Below are 12,391 nucleotides of genomic sequence, written 5' to 3'. Positions count from 1 at the left end.
CTTTTGTTCCCTTTTTAGAATGCTACATTTGATTTTTTTTTTTTATTACTTGCACTGTTATTTATGATTATTCTTGGCGGACACATATTTGTCTTGATAGCGATATGACTAGTTCTGTGATAGCTCGAGTGTAGTGTTCTGTGTTCTTTTTATTTGTACACATTGGAGTTGTTTTGGCTTTTCAAATCCCCATCAGTTTGTCTCTATGCTATGCAAAGTTGGTTCAGCAAAGTATTGGTTTTGATGGGCTGAATAAGTAGGTTATCAGTTAGGAATACAGAGCACTCTTGTTGTGTACAAGTCGGATGCTCATTCAATTATTCCATTACAACATGAAAATGGAATTTATAATCCAGTTTAAAAATGGGATATGTGGCTAAGTGACATAAAAGGGGTCTTGAGTTTGAATCCCAACTTGAGCTGAGTTGTGCCTAAAGGCAGCATAGAACCCCCGTTCCCAATCCATAGAAGAGACTGGACCTTAGCACACCATGCTATGGATTGAAATATGTGCTATACAAGAGTTAGTTGGGTTTTTTTTTAAATGTTGTGCCAATTTTATGTATTTTTCTTGAAGCTAGTTCTATTCTAGATTTGTTAGGTAAAAATAATGCAACTAATAATTAGATTAAAACTAGGAATGGAATTACGACAAGTTTAAAAAAAAATACCCTTTAAAAATGTGTATTAACCTTTATATATATTACAACATTTATATATAAAGTCAATTAAATCTAAAAAAACAAAATAACTTATCTTTAGCACCCTTTTTCCTCTACATTTTTCTACTTTTAGTTAGATGTTCACTTCTTGTGAGCCAATAACAGATATTTGTTTCTTTTTGTTTTCATCCTTTTTGTTACTATTATGTATTGCTCACTAATTTATACCAGGTATTAGTGATACCATGCTGGGTGAAAAAATCCTGGATTTGAAATCTAGAAGCAAAAGTACATTAGTAAGTGAGCTACGTCAAAGCTCTTTTGTCACTAATCCATTGGCTGCAATCTTCAACAAACTGATTTCATTTAGGCAACTGGTTAGTGATAAAAGAGCAAATAACTTGCCTTGTGCTCTACCAAGAGTCGATTCATGTGGATTTAAACTTTTTCTTTGTTTTCATTTTGGTTGTTAACATTTCTATTCTTTATTTCTTAATTAAGTCTATCACAATAGCATGGACTGACCCATGCAGCAATGAAAGTTAACAATGAAATAAATACATAAGTGAGCACACTACTCACACAATGCTGCATTGCAATTGAAATTAACATTTGATTGAATTGAGGTTAAATATTGTTGTATTTTGTTTTTCTATTTATTTTTTGCATGTTGGCTTGAAAAGTGAGTTGCCTTCCTTGCATGTTGGCTTGATAAGTGAGTTGCCTTCCTTGCATTTAATGTATATGTCAGGGAGGAATAGCTATAAATCTAGTGCTAATGGATTAGACCATACTCTAAATTTTGATCTCATGAAATGAATTTCTTGCTAAAGTGTTTTATCATTGGCTTCCATGTCTGAACTATTAGAAGAAACTCCATATTTCTATTTCATCATGTTAGTTTAAATAATTTCAGAAAAAAAAGTGTTTTTTCTAGCAATAATTTGTTTTTAGAGATTTGTACATCTTGAGTACTAGATCTTATTCCAGCAGATTTCTTCTTTTCTTTGACATGAAACTACATTACTTTTTCCACACTTTTTGAAAGCTGCATTGAATGAAAGGAAATAATTTGTTATTTTACACATAGATTTTATTATATATATATATATATATTTCATGATAGAAATTGTTATATCTTGCCTTACTATCTTCATTGTGCACTGTACTAGTGGGTTGGCCATGAAGATTCTTCTGCAATAACACAAATTTTGACTGGCCTTCCTTAGTTGGTATAAATGACTTTGAAAACTGTTAAGCAAAGAAGATTTATATTTATCATAATAGTCCTCGGTGATGTCAATGTCATTATGTTACTCTTCTAACACTCAAACTTAATGATTTAGCCACTGTGAAAATTTCAATTACCTTTGCTTCATGATTTTTCACCTGGTTCTTCCCTCTTTCTGTCAGTTAAATATGTTAATCATATATTACTTCATGCCTCTTGAAGACCTGGAGGTCCATGAGGTGAGGGGCCATCTTTGTCTATAGAAAAAAAAAGTAAAGTTCCCCTTTCAGACCTTGTGGTCTATAGGACAGATGATGTAAAGGTCATCTGTTTTTGTGGCCTACTGTTAACGATGATGTCATGTGGCCAGCACAACAATCAGCCGCCTTTACTTTTCCCCAACTAATGTCAGGTACCCATTAGAGCTGGGTGGACTCAGAGGTGCTTGAAGATCCCGAAATAAAAAAATCCCAGTCTTCACCAGGATTCGAACCCCGGTCCAGGTTTGGAAGCCAAGCGCTTTACCGCTCAGCAACCGCACCTCCATCTTTGTCTATGACCCACAGTTAATGTCATACACATAGACAAGTCACTTTCCCTTTTCCCAACAGATATAGAAAAATGTTTGTAAAATGTTTTACATGTTTTGGATGTTCCTTCAGAGTTGAAGATAGTTTACTTCCTAGTCCAAACCTTCTGCAGGACAACGGGGGATGGGAGCGGGCAGGGTTTGAACCCTCGACCGTTGATAAATCCGAATGACAGTTCAGCGCGCAAACCGCACGACCAGGCAGCCATCCTGAGCTGAGATTCATATTAAAAACTAACAAAAAAAAAAAAGGCTTTGTACTAATTGTATTCCTTCTGGCCCATTCTTTGTCGCTTGCCTTTTTAACTCTATAACTAATCTATTCACCTGTTTGATTTTTTTTTATCTTTCATTTTGTTTTCCTTTTATATAATGGAATGTAATACTTTTATCCAATAAGTTCAACTGTCAGGTTTTGTAGTTTTTAGGGCTATGATTCCAAAACCCTGTCCTTATGTGGAGGTTGCCAGTAGCTATTCATTATTTTTTAAAGGAATTATTCACTTTTGTTTAAAGCAGGAATTAGTTTTGTTTATTTGAATAAAATTTGTAAATGATAAAAATATTATAACACTTGTCCTAAGTGTAGATTATTAGTATCATGATGAACATTTTGTACGCACATTTTTATTTTTTAAATATAACTTAATATGTTCTTAAGAGATATTACGTAATGTCTAAGTTGGGGAGGGGGGTATACAAATTTGTTTCAGGGTGGGTCTGAAGATTTGTTACATTTTAAAAAAACAATAAAAAACAATATTAAATTGTTATATTATCACAGCGCCCCAGGCCTAAATAATATTTGTTAACAGTGCTTTGTAAATTTAAATTATTATATTAAAAGTTACAGTGGTCCTTTAACTTTTGCCAGATGGCTATACCACTGGTTTTCAAAAAATATTAATTAAAAAATACCTCGTCTTTTTTTCAACTCCATGGGTTTTTCTGGTGCATGCCCCATGTATATGTACATTGTACAGTATTGGGGTAAAACTGAATACTACATTATAGCGCAGATAGAAGTCGATACTATTACCATTATTTCTATAGATACCATGATGAAAAATGATAATTAATATAAATCTTTTGTAAAATAAAATTTAAATTTTCTTGTTATGTTACTCTATGGGAGGGGGTTTCAGATTTTGTTACGATTTGTTACAAGGGGGAGGAGGGATAAAATCCAAATGTTCCTTTAATATACTTGTATTGTCCACATTATTTAGTAATATTATTTGAGCCTCAATAAGAGTAAGTTACTTTCAATTTCAAGAATACATATCTTACTTTTAATTACTTATATTATAATAGGCTTTATATACAAGTTAATTATTTTAAAATAATAAATTTGATTTTAAATCTCAAAAAAAAAAATTGCAGGATTCTTTTTTTTAAATCATATGACCTTATTTTTCATTTTGATTTTTTTTTTTTTTGACAGTTTTTTTTTTTTATTTTTTCTTGTTGAATAATAATTGATCATTAAAAACATTTTAAACTGTCTGTTGACAATTATTTGTCACAATATATATTCATAGAGAATAGTAATTTGGGGTCTATTAACATTATAAGCAACTATTGTTTAAGTAACCTTGTAATTTATTTGTTGCTGAATTGAATGATTTCTTTGCTTCTCATTACAACCAAGTCATATTTTATAAAGAAAAATCATATGAAATGTAACAGTGAAGTTTGTCTATCTTAAAGAAGTTATTCCATCTTGAATATGTTTATTGCAGTCTCTCATTTTCTTTTCTTTTAAAAGGATTTTTTTTTTGTTAATTGGAATAAAGTTTAAGCAATTAAACACGTTTGAAATAAATTTGAATTGTAAAATGATAGTTTTAAGTTTTGTATCATATCTGAGGATACAATGCATGCTTATTGCTCTTGTACTTTTTCTTAGATAATCTCGGACTTGCCTGTCATAAATACCCATTTGGTGATCTCACAAGAACAGCAGAATCAAGAAGAAATTGCTGATCGTCAAGGACAGTGGCTGCGTAGACGCCGTCTGGATGGCTCACTTAACCGAGTACCACTTGGGTTTTACCCTCACCTCTGGGAACTTCTAACGAGGGTCAGCATCATCTTATTTGTTTTTTTAATAATCATTTATTGCTCTTTTTCTTTCTTACAATTTTGGGGGGATGGGATTTTAATTTCTAGTTAAATAAGGATAATAAACTAATGATTTGTCTAGTCTCAATATTAAAGGGGGGGAAAAAAGGCACTAGCTCTTTGTATTTTCATATATCTTGTTTCCTAGACTTTGTAATGTTCAAGACAAGAACAAAGAAAAAATAGTTCTTTATATTTGAATTTATTCAACATCCCTGCCATTTTAAAACAACAAACTATGTGATTCACCTAGTTGTTAAAAATGTATTTTCTGAGATGTCATTGTATATTCGAAACTCCGACGATAGATCGATCTAAAAGCGTTAGGATAACCAACTCGAGAATAAAATAACTTTTTCATCTAAGCCTCTCCCTGTCCCAAGAAGTTAATAGATCGTGTGTCTGACTGATTCAAACAAACTGGTCAGTGTAAGGCTAGTCTAGACTACATGTAGTCAGTCATGACAAGACAACCAAACAATAGTGTTTGTTGCGCGTTGAGTGGTCAGGCAAGAAAATACACACTGCCGTGGATAGTCAAGAATGTAAATCTACTTTTAACACATATTTTTTTCTTTGCTTACAAGATCTAGATCTAACTACATAGATGAAGATATATTTCTTTTACGAAAATGTAAACTTTACTGTATGGTTTTCCGTTATATTAATAATAAATTTATAGGTTTGTGTGACGTCACATAGAAACCCGGTGGAAAATCTGATCGTTTCGAATGCGCATAAAATTACATCAGAAAAAAATCAATTACTAAGTTATTATTGAAAATTAAAAAAAAGAATAATATATTCATTATCTGTAAATCAAAACACATGTTATATCAAAAATTGTCAAAACCATCGAAGTTTCCCTTTAATCTCAAAGACAGTGTTCTCATTAATTAATTATGATTAATCCCTATTTTTTAGTAAAGTTTTTTTATTATTACAGTTAAATGTCTTCTGGGATGTCCTTTACTGTTTATTACCAGAATTTAAATTCAAGACATTTGGCTTGGCAGTAAAGTTTTCTATCAATAAGCAGCCCTAGTTCATAAACCTTTTTAATAACAAATAAAAGCAAAAGACAGTAGTTGGTGGCTGATAACTAAAAATTTTGTGTATGTGTCCATGGACTGAATGTAGAGCTAAAGGTCAAAGTTTTTACCAAAATTTTGTTCTATTTTAACCCATATATAATGAGTACTTGGCCTTTGTTTAAATAACAGTATTATGAATCACTGGTTTTATAAACAAGTTACTTGTTGAAACCTTACTCTTTTTGTGTAAAAAGAAAATGTCTAACCAATTTAATTTATCAATGTTTCTAATCTTCACAGTGCCGAGGTTTGTTGATCAAAGGTAATGCTTTACCAAGTACCCTGACAAGAGAAGTAAGTTTTTCGACTGGCTTTGCACATTGCATCAAATAATTATCATTTGTCCCTTGACTTTGGTCGTAGGAGTGCTGTGACAGTTTGGATAACTAAATGCCTTCATTTTTTCTGGTCAGTAGCTGTTCTTAGCAGGATATCAAGAGAGAGGCCGGTCCATTCTTTTACATTGTCCAGCCAGCTTTTCATTGAATGACCCTTTCTTCGTGCTTCCTCAACTGTACCTTGAAGAATGACTTTAGACAGTGAATTTTAAAATTCCAGATTTTCCAGTTTGCTCATGACATCGGATGCTTAGCTGAAATTTTTTTTCTCTTTTCTATTTTAAAGATCTCTATAACTTTGAGATAAATTCCAACTATAGTCAAATTAAAAACTTAAAGGTAGCAATTCTCTTGGAATTGATAACATTATCCTCTGAACTTTTAAAACATGGTGCCTCACATATAACTGTTTTAGGACAATCTGCAAGAAAATAAGGAACAATTAAACATTATTCCACTGCCCAAGAAAAAAAAATGTAGATAATAAGTCTGATCAGTCATCAAAAGTCTGATCAGTCATCTGAGCAAGTAATGCTAAGAATAATTCTCAACAGACTTAAGAGAAAAGCAGAGGAGGTCATTTCTGAAGAACAGGCAGGCTTCAGAGCAGGTCAACTAATTGTTGAACAAATATTTAACATCTGATGTTTAAATGAAAAATGCCTTCAGCCTTCAACTATTGTATTAAAATAACGTAAAATTGACCTGTCTAAAGTATTCCCTTGGAACTAAACTTGACCCCTATAAAGTATTTCTAATACCTGGTTAATGTAATACTTATATTAAAATTTCAACATAGCCCCCAGAGACAACAGCTTTCTAAGCATTAGTTGTAGCAAAATATCCAGGTCACAACTGGGTTTTTGTGGTTATGTGAAAAACTGCACTCGTCCTTAATCTTGAATTAAAGACATTGCTTTATAGTAAAATCTACCTGACTAAAGTTTTAAACAATCAGCTTAATGTTTAAATGACTTCCAGGTTAAAACATATTTATTTTGCTGCTAGTTCTTAGTTAATATATTCAATAACTCTAAACAACTTTTACAAATATGCTTAGCAACTAAATAAAATTAAAAATCTCCAAAAAAAATTTTGTGTGACTTTTTACAGTTGTTGAGATAATTAAAATAATTCAAAGTAAAAAACAAACAAACAACAAATTGTTTTTTCTCAGATGACCAAAGGTGAATTCAAATTTGCTCTTCAAGTGGAGATGGTGTTAAATCGAATTCCTCAACCTGAATATCGCCAGCTGATGGTGGAAGCCATGATGGTGCTAACAATGCTTGTGGAGTATGATAATAAACGGGTTAACCTAAGTTCTCTGGAAATAGAAGTGGATAAAATAGTACATGAGGCTAACAATCTTTTTATCAAAGATCTGGTAAGTAGTAAGAATTTAATTATAAGTGGAAAAATCTTCTACCTAGCAGTCCTCTAAGTGGCGGATAGGGGGGAAAAAAACTTAGATATAAGGTTAATCTGTGAATATCAAATAAACAGCTGCAGACCAACTGGTTTGCAGTCATGGAGGATAAGGTGGAGATTTCCAGTGGTTAGGATTTTCACTTCAAATATCTCCAGGGAAATTATTGCAAGAAGCGAGTTCAGTTGCTAAACAAGTACAGGTCGCTTAACAATCTTTTTATCAAATATCTGCTAAGTAGCAAGAATTTAATTATAATAAGTGGTAGATGAAGCTCTTTTACTATGGATAGCAATTGATCTAGGAGAGAACTCTGAAGTTAAACAACTGTTACCTTTGCTGATGATCTTGGATGATCAAAGGCATATGGAGCACACCTAGAAAGAAAAGGCAGAGTCACTAGGCCTCCAGGCACATAACACATTGACACACAACTTCATCTTTGCTTGAGTTCAGAAATGATTCTTATAGATGTGACATCCTGCCAGTGAAATCCCACCATGCAGGTAGGGAACAGGCTCTATTGAAGAAAAACTATATGGAGAACTGCCTAATCTGGAAACCACTGCACGGTTCATTTCAGATAAGGCATTACTGGTCTGAACTGTCCAACATAAAAAAGGATAAAGAAAAAGTGGAAACATTTCTTGCTTATTAGTCTCATCACAGGAGTTTGGTTCTTTTTTTAATTTTTTTTTTTTTACAGAAAAACTTAAGGATATCTATATTTGTCTCTCTTATTTAGTAATGTTATTGAATTCTTCTAGTCTTCTAGGACATTTTTTAGCAGTCCTTTATGGTTGAGTTCTCCATCATTCGCTAAGTAGTGTTAAATTATATTTTTTTAGGGTTAACCTTTTTTGATAAATCTAGGGAACTGCTAATATTGTCATATCTTCATTTAGACAAAATGATGGCATTGTTTGTTTTTTTATTTCATAGTTTTGTGCCCCAACAACATTCTTTTTTGACAGCTAAGTAAGGACTGTGTTTTGGAACAGGCATCCTTAACAGTTACTACTACTTTAAATGTTGTAATAACCTAAATGTTGAATACAGAGATAGCACTCAACTTATACATTCTCTTGAGTTTAGTATACATGTGTGTGATGCACTGCTTTACACTAGCTAACCCATATACTTTAAAGCAATATTTTTTTATTTAAAAAATTAATTTTTTTTTTTGGCTAATTTTTGTTTTTCAGAAAATGACACCAGAAGTAATTGACAAAGCAATGGGCGCTGCCAATATATCTTTATATTTTTATGACAGTGCTCCAAGTGGACGGTTTGGTTCAATGGCATATATGTGTCGCGCATTGGTGAATATCATTAATCTGCCAGTTGGCACAGACAATGCAGTAGAGTGTACAATCTCATAAAAAAAATGAGAAAAAATACTCCATTTGTGATTTATTTTAATGAGGTCTTTTTTTTTTCTCTTTTTTTTTCCTTGTGTGTTAATTTTCCCCCCAAATTTGTGGCCCATGGTATCAGAATGTTTCCATTGGTTATACCCCTTTGATGTTGATCAAAACTTTTCCAGTTTGTGTATGAGCATTCATTGTAAGTGTGTGCTGATTGAAGACAAATAATTTGCAGATTTTTTATCCCCTAAAGCAAATGCTTTTGTAATTGCAACGAAACGCTTTTTGCACATCACCATGTTTGCACTGGTAGTAAAACCTGAGACTCCTATGAATTTCAGTTTTTGATATAAAACTTCATGATCATTTCACTCATTAATTGTGAAGGCACTTTTTTGAGTCATTCATTCCTTAGCCCATTAACTGAACCTTATTTTTGAGATGTTTGTATTTATTTATATCACTGTTGTTGTTGTTTTTGTTTTGTTTTTTTACCAACTTGTTGAACTCAAGAACCTTTTTTTTTTTAAGTCTAAAATCCTTGTTCTGCCAGACACATTGAACTTTCGTGTTTATTCTAGATTAACAGTGCTCATGTGAAAAATTTTAAAAATTACAAGTGACATATGGCAAAATTATAGTGATAGCAACCCATATCAGCTTGTTTTAATTACAGTTTTTACATAAATATCATATAAAAATTCCTTCCAAATGTTTTTCATTTTCAGGATTTAAGGTCTACTTTTTTTATCTTCTTTTTTGAAGGAATAACTTATTTATAAGATAAAGATGCAGAGAACGTTAAATTTTTTAAAATCCAAAGTTAACACACTTTAAGCTTTTATAATACAATTTTATTATTTAGATGTAAGTGTAGCTTACAGTAATAACATTAGGATAATATGTAATTAAAATATAAAAATGTTTTGTGTCTATTATAATCATTTGAAAAATGTAAATCCGAATATAAAATCGTATAATTTTCTATAAAATTTTGCCAATTAGTTAAATAAATTCATATTCATTAATATGAATAACAATAGTACCAGATTAGATTTCCATTTTCAAAATCTGTATTTAACGTATATTTTTGTCTAAGATATATTTTATTAAGATCAGATTAAAAGATTAACATATTCTTCAATCCTATTCAATTAAAAGTATTAGAAAGTACCTTTAAATAATGCTTTCACCAATCTGTGAGTCTATGTCACCAATCCCCAAGTGCAAATAGTCCTTTCATTTCATGTGTCATCCTGAATGCCATTGCTTCCAATATTTATAATACAATAGACAAACGACAAAGAACTACAAGATGTAATTGTTTGCAACTGAGAATTTTATTTTTAACTTCTGGTGGAAATTTCAGGTTAAATGTTCAACTTTTTCCAATGCCGTGAACGCTCTGTGATGATTTGTTTGTAAAGAATACACTTTTTTATATAAGTGGTCACACACACAAAAAATAAATATATCAGCGTTAAAAGTCAAACATTTAGCTAAATTTAAGTGACAGGCCTTGTGTATTTTAATAAGTTATTATACTTAAGGTTTTATTTCAACTTTTGTAAATATTGTATTGAAAAATTATTTTCAATAACAACAAGAGAAAATGTCTATTTTTTTTCAAATGGAGTTGCATCAAATGTATAAAATATAAAATAATTTCAACCTGACATCAGATGTCCTGTCAGTATGTTTGAGCAGATGAATGTTATTGTTGGATTTTTTTATATAATTAAAATGAACATGAAAAAGTTTTGTCTGAATGATGTATATAAATTTGCAACAATTAGTTGCAGTGTGTCAGCTAATGATTAATGTTGATGTGATTTGCACATGACTTGGTCATGAAAGCCATGTATACAGGGCCAGATTTTAAAATGTGGAGGCCCCGGGGCAGGATTTATGTGGAGGCCCCTACAAGTTTTTTAAAGCTTTAATAAAGATCCACTTGTGAGTGATTATATTTAAAAGCATGCTATATTTTAGAAGAAAGAAATTGAGTTCCTATAAATTTAATCTCACTTTCCTTTTAAAAAAATATTTAAAAAGCATATATTAGTTTTAAAAAGTTATATTTTTTAGTTTCTGGGATAAGGCCCTTGGTAGACGCACTGTCGTAAATCTTGTACTGTATTTAATTATTCCAAGCATGCTGCAATCATAATCATATACACTTTTAATCAAGACATTTTTACTAGCTGTAAAAATGAGGAAAAAAATGTTCGGGAAAAAAAAAAGTTTCTGACCGTCAAAATTCAGATATATTTCTCTTTTGTGGTGTAACCATGCCTGCCCTCCCTTAAATCCGGCCCTGCATGTATACATATTGAGGGCTAAATCCTTAGGATCAAAAGACTTGAAATTTTGTTTTCTTTAAACTTTTATATTTAACAATATTTGAGGATTTTTTTTTGAAATGCTATTTCTGAGATGTGAATACTTCATTTCTATCATAGCCATTTCTGTTTGACAAAATTACAATTTGTGTTGTAGGAGACTTATTTCTGTTCCCAAATAAAGATCTTTTTTTATTTGAATTCAATGTTTCTTTGTTATTTGCATTTTGTGAAAGACTCATCATCAGTTGTCTTCATGCTTGAGTGTGTTTACAATATTACACACTTTAAACAAAAAAAAAAGGAAAAAGCCTTCGAAGTCTCCTTGCATATAGCATCTGCAAATTTTATATATTTAAAAATAATTTGAGGGGTCCAAAGCTTCTTCAACTTTGCAATGTTATGCTACAAAACCTTTTTTTTTTTTAGACTTGGTAGAAAAATATTTTTTCTAGTCCATTGCTAGTAATGTTTCGTGCACTTAGTAGTACAGTTGTTGACACAATCTACAATAAAGAAATGAATTAAGTAAGGGAATAGTAATCAAACTAAAAATGAGCAAAATACACGTATTGTTGAAATCAAAATTAAATACTATTACATTTCTTAAACAGTATTTGCTTTTTGACATGACATCATGCACAGACAAAACTGAAGGTCTATCTCTGGAAATGACATTGCATCACAGGGCTTAAGGTCTATCATTAGAACAGATGTGGCATCAGCACAAACAAAGCATAATGTCTGTCATGATAACAAATGTGGTATCACGCAAAAAGTTGGGGCATGTCTTTTCATTAGAACAGATGTGGTATCACTCACAAAGTTGAAGGTCTGTCATTAGAACAGATGTGGTATCACTCACAAAGTTGGGGCATGTCTTTTCATTAGAACAGATGTGTTATCACTCACAAAGTTGAAGGTCTGTCATTAGAACAGATGTGGTAGGCCTATCACACAGCTGAGGTTCTTTCACTCAAACTGATTTATTACATACAGACAAAGCTTTGGGTCTGTCATTAGATACGGTATAACGGTATAATGATACGGTATAACGCACAGTCAAAGTATGTCATTAGAACTGATGTGGTATCACACACAGACAAAGCATAAGGATCGCTGTGAACCAGCAAGGTTCGGATTGTATTCCCGTCGCCAAGCCTTATTTCTTGTATTTGGAACTTACAAATGCAGATCAAATGCACAATATTATTC

At 31.6% G+C, this 12,391-nt stretch overlaps 1 protein-coding gene across 24 annotated transcripts in view; it reads left to right on the top strand.

Annotated features, from left to right (window-relative positions):
• LOC106059418 (probable phosphorylase b kinase regulatory subunit alpha) overlaps nt 1–11,377 on the top strand; it is a 49,288-nt gene extending 37,911 nt beyond the window's left edge. For 23 of the 24 annotated variants that reach the window (XM_056037676.1, XM_056037678.1, XM_056037677.1 and 20 more), the window contains 5 exons: nt 894–1,039; nt 4,392–4,565; nt 5,941–5,994; nt 7,216–7,425; nt 8,673–11,377. In XM_056037676.1, coding sequence (XP_055893651.1) covers nt 894–1,039; nt 4,392–4,565; nt 5,941–5,994; nt 7,216–7,425; nt 8,673–8,849 — 761 coding nt within the window. In that variant the 3' untranslated portion in view covers nt 8,850–11,377. The remainder of the gene's footprint in view (nt 1–893; nt 1,040–4,391; nt 4,566–5,940; nt 5,995–7,215; nt 7,426–8,672) is intronic. The other variant, XM_056037689.1, reaches the window with a different exon arrangement.
• Nucleotides 11,378–12,391: the final 1,014 nt, after the last annotated feature.

Source organism: Biomphalaria glabrata, chromosome 8 (assembly GCF_947242115.1).
Source record: "Biomphalaria glabrata chromosome 8, xgBioGlab47.1, whole genome shotgun sequence".
NCBI classification, from domain to species: Eukaryota; Metazoa; Mollusca; class Gastropoda; family Planorbidae; genus Biomphalaria; species Biomphalaria glabrata.
The sequence above is the reverse complement of the archived record's forward strand: the minus strand, read 5'-3'. Positions and strand labels throughout refer to the sequence as shown.